At 41.3% G+C, this 16,277-nt stretch overlaps 3 protein-coding genes across 6 annotated transcripts in view; 2 read left to right on the top strand and 1 right to left on the bottom strand.

Moving 5' to 3' along the window:
- The window catches only part of LOC6577195 (cGMP-dependent protein kinase, isozyme 2 forms cD5/T2), a 60,349-nt gene extending 47,641 nt beyond the window's left edge, over positions 1-12,708 (top strand). For 2 of the 4 annotated variants that reach the window (XM_015165539.3, XM_032729325.2), the window contains exons 2-8: positions 6,787-8,058; positions 8,737-8,956; positions 10,233-10,469; positions 10,529-10,678; positions 10,744-11,363; positions 11,427-11,616; positions 11,699-12,708. In XM_015165539.3, coding sequence (XP_015021025.1) covers positions 6,900-8,058; positions 8,737-8,956; positions 10,233-10,469; positions 10,529-10,678; positions 10,744-11,363; positions 11,427-11,616; positions 11,699-11,864 — 2,742 coding nt within the window. In that variant the 5' untranslated portion in view covers positions 6,787-6,899 and the 3' untranslated portion in view covers positions 11,865-12,708. The remainder of the gene's footprint in view (positions 1-6,786; positions 8,059-8,736; positions 8,957-10,232; positions 10,470-10,528; positions 10,679-10,743; positions 11,364-11,426; positions 11,617-11,698) is intronic. The other 2 variants (XM_015165538.3, XM_015165540.3) reach the window with 1 other exon arrangement.
- Positions 12,709-13,592: 884 nt separating this feature from the next.
- On the top strand, positions 13,593-14,247 carry LOC6577196 (kappaPI-actitoxin-Avd3d). Its single transcript, XM_002003129.4, has 2 exons — positions 13,593-13,933; positions 13,996-14,247. Exons 1-2 carry the CDS (start codon positions 13,822-13,824, stop codon positions 14,169-14,171), a joined length of 288 nt encoding a protein of 95 aa, XP_002003165.1. The 5' UTR covers positions 13,593-13,821; the 3' UTR covers positions 14,172-14,247.
- Positions 14,186-16,161, bottom strand: LOC6577197 (UDP-glycosyltransferase UGT5). The gene is made up of 3 exons (XM_002003130.4): positions 14,874-16,161; positions 14,596-14,812; positions 14,186-14,532 (listed from the first exon to the last, which is right to left on the bottom strand). The coding sequence occupies exons 1-3, from the start codon at positions 15,976-15,978 to the stop codon at positions 14,244-14,246; spliced, it is 1,611 nt and encodes a 536-aa protein (XP_002003166.1). The 5' UTR covers positions 15,979-16,161; the 3' UTR covers positions 14,186-14,243.
- Positions 16,162-16,277: the final 116 nt, after the last annotated feature.

Raw genomic sequence — 16,277 nt, forward strand, 5'->3', positions numbered from 1 at the left:
AGAATTCCGGTTTTTGTGGTTTTTCACAGTTGTTGCTGCTATTGTTGTTTGTGTTGTTGCTGCTATTTGTTTCATGTTGCTTGCCCCCTCACATTTGGCGGATTTGTATTTTGTCGGTCATTGGTCCGAAAAAGTGTAGACAGAATTAAAAAAATAAAATAAAAAGTAAAAAAGAAAAATACCTCTTGTATATATAAAAAAATACTCGAAATAAAGATCCAAGATCCAAGTCAAGTCAAATAATGGTAAATGGCAAATGGCAAAAGAACCGTAACTTGACGCTGACAAGCAATTAAATTGATATAGTTGCCCAGATAATGTATTCACTCAGGGCCTGATACATCAGTTGAGTCGTGCAAGAATGTGAAGCATTAAGAAACTCAGATTTTGCAACACTTTATACCTGCAAAGAAATGCGGAAGACGTGGGCAGCATTTCATGTGGCATCACAAGCAAAAGAAATAACAAAAAAATAAAGATTTAAGCCAACATTAAATTAGAAATCGTGCGAAAGCCAAAGACAATCAAAGAAACCCAACCCGAGTCAAGACGGCAGAAAAAGTCAAAGAAATAATGAAGTAAAGCTCAGGTGTGACAAAAATTAAATACTTTCTTGAATGTCTAAGGTAGATCTGACTGGCTATAGTATTTTATAAAGACTATATTGTTGGAAATCTAAGAAATTATCATTTCTTCTACATATAGGGTAAAATAGTACTCTTATCATATGTGAAACATTGAAACTGCATTAGGTTGTTCTTGAATCATGCCAATAATAGAACAAAAGTATTCTGTTGTAAATCTATGAAACAGTAACTTCGTCAAAATGTAAAATAATATCGATATATATCGATAAAACATATGACAATATTAGTAAAAGTGAATATCTATTTCCAATATCAATCAATCCTCTACAACGGATCCTAGCTTATTTGATATGAAAGCAAATAGAATGATAAAATCATAATGCTTTTCCAATATATAGAAAGACAGAAGACGAAAAACAAAGAGTCACAAAAACGACAAAAGTGTGTTAATGTCGCGCGATTTGTTACGTTCGGATTCTGCTTTGTAGCCCATTTGGCTTCTTCAGAGTGTGGCTCAGTTTGTCCCATGCGATCGTTTAGCTGGCGGGGAATTGCGTTCATTAATCAGATCCGCTAGATGGCCAAGGGGATACTCTCACTTTTCCAGCTGCTCGCAGGCACAGAGGCAGCGCTTTTCTGTCGAATGATTAAGTAACTTGCGTTCGAGCCCCGAGTTAGCAGCTGCTACGATTAGATGATGATCGCAACAATGGGAAAATGAGCGCATAATGGGAAAATGAGAAGCAATTTGGCTTGGGGCTAAGGTAAAATGAAAATATGATCATACATAATATATATCTTTCTGTTTTGATCAGATATGATCAAAGACTGCGCTGCTTCAAGCAAGTTTTGCTCATAAATTAAATACATTTCAGGCTGTAAAAAGTAATCTTATCAATGGAAATTTTTGTGATTTCAATGATCAGTTAAGAATTTTACGAATTTGATGGGCAAAGGAGAATTTGTTGATATGAATTTTTCAAATTTTTCGTGTAATAAAAATCTGGCTAAATTTGTTTATAAACATATAAAGCTCAGTCTTCAATTGGAGTGCCTTAATTGCACTTCGATCAGTAATACTCCAAGAATTTCTTTAGCTGCTTTAATGATACTTTTCTCAAGGCATTGAATTGCAAAGCATTCCAATTTCTCGAATTTGAAGTGCTTACAATTTCACGATCGAAATATTGCTGTTAACATTAATCGGTTCATATCAGGTATCCGACTGTGAATGTGGTATATGCATTATTGTTGCTCTACCGGATCAGGTTTGGATATTTTAAGTACAATCTTTGGGTCAAATCGCTTCGATTTCATTAATAAAAATTCTGGAATTGAAATTGAAAAATATTTCATGACCACAGCTATATATACATACATAGATATAGGCTATATCAATTGATATTCAGCAAGAAATTGCCTGAGAGATTCTATTAAATTGCATGGACATAGACGGATTTTTAATTGAGCTTCAGTTTTTACTAATAAATAGAGTGATCATTCAACTGATATTTTATTAACAATATATTTAAATAATTAACATCAATTCATACGACATCTACTATACATATGTGATGATGCAAACTGTTATAAAGATGATTTAAATTTAGCTACCGATTTTCTTGTAGTTGAATTTAGCATAAAAATCTAATAAATCTTTTTAATGTTCATAAATTGCTTATATAATGGTCATTGAAAATACTCGAAAGAAATGCTTAAAATTATATCAGATCACATAAAACTTTTGTTGTATTTAGACAAATATTTTGAGCAATCAAATACCAGTTCCAGCTTAATTCTATTCAATGTTGAATTCGCAAAAAAAGAAATAGAATAAAATAAATAAATATAAGTATTGTTGCTAATGAGCTCACAATGTATCTGGCTTGACTACAATCTAATATACACACATATATATATATATATACCTATGTATGTTATTTCTATAATAAACCAACAAGATCTTTAAGACGATCGCAAACCGGCATCGGCGCTACCTGCAAATGTCAATCAGTTTCTACTTTCTTCATTGGCCTAGGCAGACAAAAGAAGTTATAAATATTTATTACAATAATTTGCAAGCCAAAGCAGAGAAGCAGATAAAATGCGGTCAGGCTGAAAAAAGTGACTAAGGCAGTGGAATTTTTAATGTAGTTGTTGCCAGGGCTCGGAAGCGGGAAAGCAAATATAATAAAAAGGTTGTTTATTGTTTTTTTTTTATGGTATTATATGTAATTGCGTAGAGTCAGGCAAAGCGAAGAAATCAAGTGAACATGAAATGATGTAGCTTTTGCCCTTGGCACATAATCATTAAGCAACTGCCTCTGTGACTAACTTCAGTTTAATTGAGGCTGGTCTGGGCGCTGGCTCAGAGGCGACCGTTACGTTTATAAATAGCCGCAGCCAAAAGCCAAATGTTAACTCGCTAAAGCTTGAAACGGGCTTTTGTAAATTCTTGCGATTGTATTCAAATCAGCGAACAATGTGAGATAGAAACAGATATAGCAGAGCGACAGCGAGCGGCTGATAGAGAGAGAGAGAGAGAAAGAGACAGGGAGAGACAAGCTGGCTGGCTTAGCCAACTTGTTGTTGACCTTGCACAGCAGTTTCATTAAAGCCATTGCAAAATCTTTTTGGCCAGCTGCATACGCTCTGTGCCTTTTGCTGTTTCTTTTTGTTTTGGAGTTGTTCAACACTGTGTGACGGATTTCCGCATTGAGAAAGAGAGGCATATATAGAGAGAGAGAGAGATAGACAAACTGTTTGAACTATGGCCTCTTTTGACGGCGCCTTTCAATTCACCAACTTGTACATAGCGCACATTTTCCATTCCATCTCCAATTACAATTTCCATTTCATTCCAAGCTGCCTTCCAGTGTCCATTATCGATGCCTGCTGCTACCTTATCAGCTCGAGAGCTGCGGCACGAGGTTGTCTCTCTGACACGTCCTGATAAGCCATATAGTTAGTTATTTCCATTTCCATTCATTCGAGACATTTATTTTTGGTCATGTTACGCAAATACTCGTACTTCGACAAGCAAACAAACTGAAAGACAAGTACAACAAGTACAATAATTGGAGTCGGCGCAACTGACTGCATAATACTCGTTCACGGTTCGAAAAACCGGCGAAACGTATGACAAAATGAAAATGTTTTCCGCTTCAATAGATTGAGCTAATAATTAATAGGTGCACGAGTAGAGGAGGTCAGCAGTGAACTGTGTCTTAAGAGTGTGGAAAATATAATTATTTCCTTTCTGATATGCCAATAGTCTGTATCTGTAGGGAATCTCAGCAGCAAAATAATTTTTATTTTTTTTATAACTGTACATAATAAAGTATTATCCCCGAAAGTGCTTAATCAAGTGCTCATTCTCGATATATAACCAAGTATAAATTTTAATTGTTATCATTTATAACGATCGACATCTAGCATAAAAACCAATATACTCGTTTGACTTTGTGTCCGTTCATAGAAACTACAAAACTACATTTGTTGTTTTGTTTACCAATTGATGATGCCTATGCATTGAAGGCAGACAATGATCGTCAGCTGGCTATCTTTTAGTCATAATTTTACTTCTTTTTCACTTATTTTTCTTTTTTTTTCGCATGGCTGAAAGCAATCACGTAATTGCCTGGGTTACTCCCAGCCGTCAACGTTTCGCTTTTTTGGCTTAAATGGTAATGTGACATTTCTGGAGCACCTTGAACGTAAATTTATAAAACGCATGAAGTTCACTTTATATTGTGTACGAATTGCAAAAGGTTTGATCAGTTAGCCAAACACTCGATATTTATATAAATCAAGTTTTTGTTATGTTGTTGGAATTCAATTTATAGAGTTTTCAAGATCTCTTTAAGCTGTGCTGCATTAATCTTGAGCGTGCTTTAGTGGACTCAGTGAGTTCAGCTGATCAGCTGTTAATAGATAATTTAATTTTATTTATTTTTCATTTATCATTATAATTACTTGTGTTTAATGAAGCTTTATAGCCATTGGATTTCTTTTTTAATTACTTATTAACATTTTTAAAATTGACTTTTGGTTAGGTCAGGAAAGCTTATCAGTTCTTATTTAAATTTCATTACCTTAGTTCATGTTGCTTTGACGTTTTCCCAAGTATATTCCAGGGAATTCATGTAACAGATTCTATAAATGAGCTCGTATATTTCTTACTGATGATCTTTAGAGTGGGCTTTACTCTATAATGATAATGAGGGAATTTCTACCCTGAATTTCTTTCTGTATATTCTTATACATTTGTTTCCTAGTCAGATGATTGATTATAAGTCGATATATTTCTGTGCTGAAATTTATTTTAATTAAATTCAATCTGATCAGCCATCGATTTGAATTTATAATATCAAGAAAGTGTATCTAATTTAAATTGTAAATTATCGTTGGAGTATAAACATTTTAAATGACTCTCAATATGAGCTTTCTCATAGACGAAAATGTTAACTCTCAAATATATTTATTGGAGTTTCCAAACCTGATCTCTCAACATCTCGCTGATTGTTCTTTAGTGTTTGTTCTAATTAGTTACAGTTGGATCATCAATCAAAGTGTTTGACGATGCATGACTGCTGTATATTTTGCATTATGTTAGCATGTTATAGAGCTTCCAATTTAAGTGATGATTTAATCCATAGTTTACTTGGACTTCTGTTCTAAAAACAATTCAAGTTGTTCAATTTCTCTAGTTTTGTGTGTTTTTGGGAGCACAGAATACCTGCATGCCATTGCGTTACGTTCCACTTCTCGAAAAAGCTGTTTAGCTTTGTATTTCAATTATACCTGAAGTTATTTATTGTGCTGTAAAAATTGATTCCTTCACAGCTTTTGTTTTCAGTTTTCACGCTCATTTGAACATTAAGTATACGTGACCTGATCATTTATTTTTTGTGAATAATTTATAGTGATTGTGATCGAGTTATTAAACAACGCTATATATTGCTGTGTACGTTTAGATCTGTACAATATCTTAGTTTTATTTTGTTTTCATCCAAGTCAAATATTTGTTGATCATATGACGCAGGTGATAAGTGAGCCATAAGTAGAAATGTCAACAACTTCTGTGAAGCTAATCACTTCAATCTCTTAATTTAGTCTGTTTACAACTTCAGCTAATCACTTAAGTCTCCGAATCTCTTTCCTACTATCATTTCTTTTTCTTGTAAACAACAATCAAGATCAGCTTAACGATCGTCTATTTGCTTAGGGCTCACACATGAGCTGAGGCGCAAAGATTTGCTTTTTGCTTTAATCGCTTAGGTTACCTCACGACTTGAAGATCATTTAGTTGCACACGATGATCATCATCATTATCATCATCAATGATCAATTTCCCTTGAATGCGGTTTCTAGGTTAATTATGCGAATACATTTACAGATCGAAGTTATTATGTTTATATTTCATGTACACCGATGACTCACGATCCATTTTTCCGCCTAGTTCGGTCAGCCACATAATTAACTGGAACACCAGAGCTTAACTTTTCGTTGTTTACCTATCGTCAGCCTTGTCTTATGTACATATATATATATACAACTTGTATGCCCTACCCATCATATTCATTCATCATCATTTTATTTGCGTTCACGTTTTGGGGGCAATTCCCAATGCATTAGCTGCGTGCACTCTCTGTAAAGTGGCAAAGTCTCGACTCATTCATTCACACGCTTATTCAAATTGCAACAAAATAATTAACACTTGAGTCTAATTGTTATTAACTTTATAGACTTGGTGTACACACACACACATGCTACATTTGAATACACACAGAGACAAAAGGCAAACAGTGAGGTCTGCAAATATTGGCACAACTGTTGGGTTTGGATTTGTTTTTTGACTATGGGATTTGATTTTCGTAGTTCGTCCATAGCTCGAGGCATTTTCGTCGTATAACTTTTGTTTAATATGTACGTGAGGCAAGCTTGGAAAGTTTAACAACATGTGCAAGAAATCGCTTTGGTAATATTAATAATAGAAAACTAAATACAATTTGGCGTCTGTCCCCAGTTGTTGTTTTTCTTTTACCGTCCACTGACTCGTCAAAATTCCAAGCGCGAATTTCATGGCTTGGTTATGCAAAAGACAACAAACAACAACAATCAGCAACAACAGCAACAACGAAAACAAAGCCAAGTCGTGTCTTTTAACTAATAAAACAAATCACGTCAAAATCGCCAGCGCCGTCATCGACAGGCCAGTGAAATCTTTGGGCCAGCTAAAAGCCATAGCTGACAAAAGTAATACAAATAATAAAAAGCTGAAAGGAAAAACAAGAAAATTGCTCAAACAACATGAAAATCAAACATTATCCGGGCAAAGCTGTCGATGCGAGCCTCTCGCTGGACAACGACAGCGCCATGGGCGCCCTGTATGAGGCCAACTGGTTGCAGGCGCATCATCAGCACCATCGAGCGCCCACGCAGTCAACACTCAGTCGACAGCCGAGCAATGCCGGCTCGAGCAGTTTCTTGCTCGATGGCATCTCGGCTCTGAGCAAGTATCAGATGACGCTGGAGAACATTAGGCGGCTGGAGCAGCAGGCGCAGGACAAGCGCATTGTGAGTGCCATCAAGGAGCTGAATGGCTATAGGCCGTCGGCGCTGCAGCATCACCAGCAGCAGCAGCTGGACAATGGCTGGGTGGCTGAGGAGGAGACGGAGGCGGAGGAGGAGCAGTTGGGGGAGAAACCAAAAACTGGCAATGCTCCAACGCCAACCGCCGCCAACGTTAATCACTATGTAGTTGATCCAACGGAACGCCAGCGCCTGCCACGCCCGCGGCAGCAGCTGTCCGTGAAGCCGCCCTCGCTGCGTCGCAGTCAAACGATGCTGCAGCATCCGCCGCCCAGTTATGTGACGCTGCGTGCGCCCAAATCGAAACCCGCCCAACACAACAGCAGCAACAGCTCCTCGGCCTACTCCACATTCTCCTCCGCTGCCGAGGATCGGCAGCCGGAACGTGTGATCTGCCAGCAGCCGTTGCGCCTGCTCCAGCCACCCACAGAGCCACCGCCACCTCCACCAACAGCCGGCAGCAAAGCAGCGCGCGCCTTCAAGCCGCTCAGCCGATCACAGACGAGCGTCCAGCGCTATGCCACCATCCGCATGCCCAACCACTCCGCCTCCTTCTGTCGGGCTACGGCACGCGCGGCGGAAACGCCAGACATCAGACGGCACAGCTTAGAGGAGGCGTTGCAAGGTCTGCAGCTAGAGGAGCAGCTGCCGGTCGCTGCTACAGAGCCAGTTGTGAGCAGGCAGCCCGAGAGACACACGTCACGTCACATCTCGCCTGGGGCCAGCAGCAATGGCAGCGCGAAGGATCTCAACGGCGAAGGCTTCTGCATACCGCGGCCACGTCTCATTGTGCCCGTGCACACATACGCGCGACGCCGTCGCACAGGGAATCTCAAGGAGCAGTCAGCGAATGCCCAGGAGGAGGATGTAACCAGTGGTAAGGAGGTTGCGTAGAGTAGGTTGTAAAGGGACGCGACAAGTTGAGATGAGAGAGTTGATGAAATGATTTACAATGATTTAAATCAGATTCAGACTATTCTAGCTGGTTATTTTAATCAATAACTATTTAAGACCAGTTTTTGGTATAGGGATATGTTGAGGTAACTGAAACCTACACATATTAAACTCAGATGTGATTCGATGTTACAGGATTCTATCAAAATTCAAATCTATTAGGCAGATTCAATAGATAGAAGAAAAAATCCTAACCTAAGATGAAATCAAATTTATATAGAATTTTCTCAAGTGAGTTTTCTCTATTTTTAACTCTATTCATATCTAGCTTAAAGCGAAAATATGGAAGCTATATTCTGAATCAATTAACTTTGAAAGCCCTTAATTAATAGAGCAAAGCTCAAGACTACCATTAATTTCTGTGGAGTTCATAAAGCTGCAGTCGCTCGCTCAATGAGCTGTTCTTGAGTTCAAAGCGTAGCACGAAGCTTAATTGAGAGTTATTGAATGAAAGCACAGTGCTGTGCCTTTAATTTCGATGACTAAGACATTTGTTTGCTTCCACAATTTGCGCTCTGCTTTCCCATACTTTGTTTACGCCATGTGAGATCTCTGCCATTCCGACTCTTGTTTAATCAGTCGAACGCTCTGCTCGTTTCAGATGGACGCGTGGAGGTGTCACGCGAGGGCAAGTACCTGTCGACGCTCTCCGGCGCCAAGGTGCTGGGCGAATTGGCCATATTGTACAATTGCCAGAGGACGGCGACAATCACAGCGATCACCGAGTGCAATCTGTGGGCGATCGAACGCCAATGCTTCCAAACAATCATGATGCGAACGGGCCTCATTCGGCAGGCGGAATACACGGATTTCCTCAAGAGGTATGTAGACTGGATTAGTGCACATCGAGATAAGGTTTTAGCTTTCATTATTTCCTCGAGCCAAATAACAAATTGCTCAACTGGTTGCAGAAATGCAATTAATGTGCATTTGCACTTAATTATATCAATTCCGCCAAGTTGTTGTTGTTGTAGTTTCTTCTTTCTATACATATCTCTGGCCATCAAAAGTGAAAAAAAGTAATATATATAAAACGCTTGGTTTAAGGATTTTTTTGTTCGTGTTTGGTTATTTTTTGTGCAACTTTCTCTTCGTCAAATGGGCAAACAGCATCAGACGACTTTGATGTCGTCGTCATGGTCATGGGCGTCTCATATACGTCTATTACAATGACGTGCAATGGCTCAAAATGAAAAGACGACGCGACGGACCGACAGACACACAGACGGAGGGAGAGACTGACAGACCGGCAGACCGAAGACTTCGATCGTTCGGTTAACGAACGCCTCGAAATGTTTTCTTTTCTCTCCAACAGATGCACAAGTTGGCAACCAGTTTAAGGCCACGAAGCTGGCGCCGTGAGTGACCAACAAATTAATCGCATTTAATTGGCCGCATTGAGGGTAGGCCAGGCGCCTTCAAACACCTTTGATGGCCAGAGCTGACTCCCCTTCCGCGCTCGTGGCACTTTTATAATATGATTAGCGCTCAAAGAGTTTCGCCCCTTCGACATTTCAACATGAAATTGCGCAAAAAAAAAAAATGCATTACACCACATGAAAATGAAAGTGCAGTTAAGGAGACGGCTGTAGTTAAGCTGATGTAGATTAAGCCGATGAGTAACGTTGCGAAAGTCATAATTTAGCAGTTTGGAAGAAGGTATTTCGGGCAGTGGGTATATAAAAGGGAATTATGACTAGGGAAATGATAGGAATGATGATAGATAATGAGTTATTCCTTGCTTGGCTTATTTTAATAGACAAATGGAATTTTCTTCAGGATTTCTATTTGTATCTGTTCTTTCTTTGCTTTCCTAACGAATTTCCTTAAAATATGCATCCTAAAATGTGAATCCTTCATTCTTAAAATCTATCTAGCATTTGCTAAAGGCAAATATCATCTACCTTTGCTAGCTCTTTATAATCTAGTTGAACTGGAAAAGGTGACAGAATTATTTAAAAATCTTTTTAGCCTTTGCCTACTTGAGAATACTCTTCCCCTTTTCCCTTTACCCTTTGTTCAAAATAAGTTGTTTTCTTTTCTTATACTTATTCTTTTTCGTTTTTAATGCAATTTCTTCTTCACTTCGTCCTGTAGCGTGCCCATTTTCAAGGACTTGGCCGAAGATACACTGATCAAAATCTCCGATGTGCTTGAGGAGACGCACTATCAGCGGGGTGATTATATTGTGCGCCAGGGCGCTCGCGGCGACACCTTCTTCATCATCTCGAAGGGCAAGGTGCGTGTGACAATCAAGCAGCAGGATACCCAGGAGGAGAAATTCATCCGCATGTTGGGTAAAGGTGACTTCTTTGGCGAGAAGGCGTTGCAGGGGTAAGTAGAGCAATCGATTGGCATTAGCTTCTAGCTAACTAACATTTGTCCATTTATAGAGATGATCTGCGCACAGCCAACATCATTTGTGAGTCGCCCGAGGGCGTCAGCTGTTTGGTCATTGATCGCGAGACATTCAATCAGCTAATATCGAGCCTGGACGAGATCAAGCATCGCTATGACGATGAGGGTGCCATGGAACGCAGAAAGTAAGTCTAAGCTGAGCATACAAATATCTTGATCGGTTCACTTATCTCTGCTTGAACTCCACTAGGATCAATGAGGAGTTCCGCGACATTAATCTGACAGATCTGCGTGTGATTGCCACACTGGGTGTGGGAGGCTTCGGGCGCGTGGAGCTGGTGCAAGTGAATGGCGACAACTCGCGTTCGTTTGCCCTCAAACAGATGAAGAAGTCGCAGATTGTGGAGACGCGTCAGCAACAGCACATCATGTCCGAGAAGGAAATAATGGGCGAGGCCAATTGCCAGTTCATTGTGAAACTGTTCAAGACCTTCAAGGACAAGAAGTATCTGTATATGCTGATGGAGAGCTGTCTGGGCGGCGAACTCTGGACGATATTGCGTGATAAGGGCAACTTCGATGATGCCACCACTAGATTCTATACGGCTTGCGTGGTTGAGGCATTTGACTATCTGCACTCGCGCAACATTATCTACAGGGATCTGAAGCCGGAGAACCTGCTGCTGGATGAGAAGGGATACGTGAAGCTGGTGGACTTTGGCTTTGCCAAGAAACTGCAGACGGGCCGCAAAACCTGGACTTTCTGTGGCACGCCCGAATATGTGGCGCCTGAGGTGATACTGAATCGAGGCCATGACATAAGCGCCGATTACTGGTCACTAGGCGTCCTCATGTTTGAGCTGCTCACGGGTGAGTAGCGACTGATAATCCTGAAGCCTCTCAAGCTCTTTACTCACTCTTCACCTTTTACAGGAACTCCACCGTTTACGGGCTCGGATCCCATGCGCACATACAACATTATACTTAAGGGCATCGATGCCATCGAATTTCCGCGCAATATCACTCGCAACGCCAGTAATTTGATCAAGAAACTGTGTCGCGATAATCCCGCCGAGCGTTTGGGCTATCAACGCGGCGGCATTAGCGAAATACAGAAACACAAGTGAGTGCATCACTGCGGGGGAGGGAGGGAAATACTAGCTAAATCTATAATAAATTTATTAATAAATTCATTTCTTATTTAGATGGTTCGATGGCTTCTATTGGTGGGGCCTGCAGAATCGCTCTCTGGAGCCACCAATAAAGCCCAGCGTGAAGAGCGTTGTGGACACAGCCAATTTCGATGAATATCCACCCGATCCGGAGGGACCGCCACCAGATGATGTTAGTGGCTGGGACAAGGATTTCTAGTGTAGAAAACGTACAGAATGTTTTTTTTTTTAAATTTTTTTTTGACGCTGCTCTCTAACGAACTTTGTCGCGCATCTGCTGCCACTGGAGAGAGAGGGTTATTGATAAGCGATCGGTTGGATCTTAACTAGTGCGCCATTTGTGTGCCAAAGCAATAGTCAGGATCCGGCTTTCACAATAATGGAAGCTGATCCCCCAAGTAGCAGTCGCAACGCCTAGGGTCCTCATACTACTAATCGTAATCGCAAAAAAAAAAAAAAAAAAAAAGAAAAGGATATTTATCTGCACACACCCATCTACAAGCAGCTTAAGCATGCAGCTCATTGTCTCAGAGATCTGATTATCATGATAACATTGTGCAACACTATGAATTTATTAACGAGTTTATAAACTATTATTATGTAAAGATTGAGAAATCTATGTCTTCTAGTTCATTGGATATCGATAGAAATTGTAAGTAGGTTCCTGTGTCCTGGCATTGTTCTATTTCAGCCATGTGCATTGTGTAAATTGTTTTCCCCTATCTATTATCTATAAACAAATTATAATCAACAAAATAATTGTTAAATGTACCAAGTGCAAAAACACACATACATACACAAACACATACACACACATACAAAACGGATTGCCTTATAGTCTGTAAGCTGATTTTTATGCAATTATATGATCAAGACTTTCATGCCCATAACATGTAACTCTTTTCTCCGCTTGTCTAATTATCTATCCATCATTTTACTATTTCTAAGCAATTGTTGATCTATACGCTAATAATTCTTTAACCATTTAAGACTTTGTCATATTTTTATAATCAATGATATCTATATAAATATGTAAAATAGTATGTTCATTGTTGTTCATTTTAATGGATATGGTAGATAATGGGTATTATTGAAAAAGGGATCAACCTCAAATTTTTAAATGTTATCAGTAAAATATTCTAGTATATTTAGTTGATGTAATCGAACTATGCCATATAGTTCTGTATAAGGCAGTAGCACTTGAAGTTTTCCTTTGATAAAAAGAAGCAGCTTGAGCACTTATTAAATAGGGATGGATAAATTTATACGAATTCTTGTATCATTAATTACATGAATTATTTATTTGAGATGTATCTCATCTCTTGTCGCCACTTGACTGTTGTTTCTATGCAAGCTATCATATCATTCTTGAACATTTAAGCAGGCTTACCCCTAGCGGAGAGATACGAATATAACTATCAGTTAAAAACTAGGATCTGATAGTTTATCAAAATGTCAAATCGAATAGTTTATCAAAATATGTTCAGCATGTTGTATACGTTCAATTTGCCATGTTCTAGATATACCCATATCAGCCCTTCTATACTAGGTACATTAAAGAAAATAAGTTAAAAAATAAGTCTAGAAGCGTATTTAATATTCGATATCTTTGATATATATTAGCTTGTCATTCTCAATTACACTCACTCGATTTGCCATTAGTTTATGTAGTACTTCGTATAGCTTACGGAAGCCTCTCTTGCTTCCTGGATTTGAGCACTCGAGATGTTTAGAAAAGTGGCCGAAAACTCACGTTTTGACTCAATGAGAATTGAATGCAATTCCAGTGCATACGAAAGAAAAAAAAAATCAAATTGAAGCGAAAAGCAAAAAGCCAAAATAGAATTCAAAACAGAAACTCGGCTACGTGCGCAACGAGACTTTAGGAAAAATTCAAAAGCAGAGAAAGCTGAGAAAAATAAGTCTAGAGCTCGAGCACTGTACGGAGAACATTCGGTGGAGGTAGTTCGATTCGTACGGTTCTAGACAAACGTAATAGTCTATACCCAAAAACACAGTAAACAACAAAAATATAAATAAATACTAAAAAAATAAAAATATATATAAGTAGAAGTGATCTTAGCTGATCGGTAACTGCGTATGATATACATTTGCATATATTTTAAATGATCCGAAGATCGTAAAGAAGATCCAGAATGATAATGATTAGCTGGAGCGTGCTGCTGTTCCTGCTGCTGCTGCATATAACCGTTACCTTCAGCCTGCATCTGGAGAATCAGACGCGCGAGCATGTCAAGCAGCTGATCGGTGAGTTCTATCGTATCGGAACCGATGAATCGGGCTAATGCTGTTGAGATCCCCGCTTCTAGCTTGCAAACAGCCGAAGGCGCCGGGCCTGTGCCGTGGTCGGCAGTTGCGCTACGCCTACAACAAGGAGACGGCCAACTGTGAGAGCTTCTACTACACGGGCTGCGCCTCCACGGAGAACAATTTCCTGACCTACGAGGAGTGCAGACGCGACTGCATGCAGCGCGGACGCTACTAGAGAGTAGATCTAAGTTATTTATTATCTTTGTTTTTATTGACAACAAAAACGTCTATTGAAATTCCCTGAGAACTAAGACCTTTTGGCCTTCTTGGACTTGGGCGGCTTCCGCGGCGTCTGGCCTCGCGTTAGGGCTCGCCAGCTGGCGATGAGCAGCAGCAGCACCACCACCAAGATGACAGCCAAACTGTCCAGTGAGTGGTAGATAAACCAGTTGAGCTCGATGCCCGGCGACTGCAGCAGCTCGACGGCAAACATGCCATGCTGCATCACGTGCTCCACGCTCCAAATGGCCGTCTCGAGCGGCGTGCGCTCGCGCTGATTGAAGATCTGCGCTAGCTGCGCGGCACGTGAGGCGTAGCTGCAGGGGATTAAAGATTAGTTAGAGAAATAGAATCATAGAATAGATCTCTAGGTAGGTCACCTGGGCTTTCTTAGCTCATGCAGCGACTCCTGCAGCATTTCCACATTGATGTCCAGATAGTCCAGCTTGAGGCCGATGCCGCGATCCTGGGCCGCATAGGCATTCAGAAACTGATCCCCATAGATGGGCGTCATGAGCATCGGCTTGCCGCAGTGCAGCGCCTCGGTGAGTCCCAGCAGACCGGCGTGCGCCCAGAATAGACTCACCTTCGGCTGGCCTAGAAGCAATGTGGAAGTTAGCTTTGATTCAAGAAAGACTGACTTTGCGATTCGACTTACAGAGCAGCGCCAGCTGCGGCGCCCATTTCACAAATAGAAACTTGCTGGCATCCAGTTGGGGCTTGGGCGGCTCCGAGGATTCCCATTTCCAGATCACGTTTAGGGGCTGCTGTTGCAGCACCTCGATAATCGCGTCCAGTTTCTCGGCATCGATGCTGGAGGCGCGCACCATGGAGCCCCAGCTGATGAAGATGACGCCCTGCTTGGACTGCTCTAGGAACTGAACAATGTGCGGGCTCAGCTGCTGCTCGTCTTTGGTCGTGATGTGCACGCCGCCCACCTCCAGGAATTGCTGAGTGCGCGGGCGACTGCCCATGTGCGAGTAATGCTGGTTTCCCAGGATGAATGCCGTCTGGGCACGAGCCACGGCATCCACATCCACATCGATGTCGAGATAGCGCTTGATCAGCGCATTGTCCGCCCGATTCGTGTGCAGCCTGTAGATGAGCTTCAGCAGCTTGGCTTGGAAGAAGTTCAGGAGACGATCCCGCCACTGCAGAGGTCGGGGGAAGCCGACGAACTCGGACTGGACATAGGACGGCGTGTCGGGCAGATCGATGCGGTCGTAGTAGTAGGGCATCAATGCACAAGTGCTAATCCCAATGATGGGCAGCTTCAGCAGCTGCGCAACTGCCAATTGGCAGTCCCTGCTGAAGTACTCCGTGAGCAGCAGATCGTAGGGCTGCTGTTTATGGCGCTCCAAGATAGTCTCAACATGGCCACTCTGGAAGAGGCTCTCACAGGAGATCTGCCCGTTGGTATAGAGCTCGTAGTACTCCTTCAGGAGCTCCCACAGCGAGCGTGTGGGCGTGTGCTCCGACAGCGGCACCACGTTGATTGTGGTATTCGACTGATCCTCGTTTGCATCGGAAATCAGCAGCTCTTCGTAATCTGGCAGCTGCGCTGCCTGGGGATGTCGCACATACGAAATGACCGTCAGCCGGTGACCCCGCTGCGACAGCTCGTTGAGAATGGGTAGCACCACCTTAAAGTGGCTGTAGCCAAAGTGCGGGAATATGGCGAGCACATTGCCCGCACTTGCCCCACTTAGAATCAGCGCCACACAAAATCCAATTAACGTCGCACGTCCCATTGCCGTCTTCATTGCTGCGCGGTGGTCGAACAAATGACGCTTTATTCGTGGGTTCCATGATTACGTAACGCATCGCTTGATAGCGCGCTCGACTGCGGCTGTTACTATTGTTGTTAACGTTTATTAATTTGTTGTGTTTGTTTGTCACTTTGTGGCTGATTGCATGATTAAACCGCTGCACTTGTACTTGTCAGCAATTGCATGTTTGTGACGTATGTCAGCACTGGTCGAGCTATTATCGATCGCACAACAATTTCATACATTTGAGAGCGGTTTCTCTTTTTTCAAATGAGTGCTCCAGCCCTGACAAT

This window comes from Drosophila mojavensis, unplaced genomic scaffold, assembly GCF_018153725.1.
Source record: "Drosophila mojavensis isolate 15081-1352.22 unplaced genomic scaffold, ASM1815372v1 contig_36, whole genome shotgun sequence".
Lineage (NCBI taxonomy): Eukaryota > Metazoa > Arthropoda > Insecta > Diptera > Drosophilidae > Drosophila > Drosophila mojavensis.

Bases quoted from the DNA above. Each gene is read 5' to 3' on its own strand.
- LOC6577197 (XM_002003130.4), bottom strand. From the start codon at position 15,978: ATGAAGACGGCAATGGGACGTGCGACGTTAATTGGATTTTGTGTGGCG. The intron at 14,813-14,873 runs GTAAGTCGAATC...CATTGCTTCTAG, and splicing joins GCCGCAGCTGGCGCTGCTCT to GCCAGCCGAAGGTGAGTCTA. The intron at 14,533-14,595 runs GTGACCTACCTA...AATCCCCTGCAG, and splicing joins CATGAGCTAAGAAAGCCCAG to CTACGCCTCACGTGCCGCGC.
- LOC6577196 (XM_002003129.4), top strand. From the start codon at position 13,822: ATGATAATGATTAGCTGGAGCGTGCTGCTGTTCCTGCTGCTGCTGCAT. The intron at 13,934-13,995 runs GTGAGTTCTATC...CCCCGCTTCTAG, and splicing joins GCATGTCAAGCAGCTGATCG to CTTGCAAACAGCCGAAGGCG.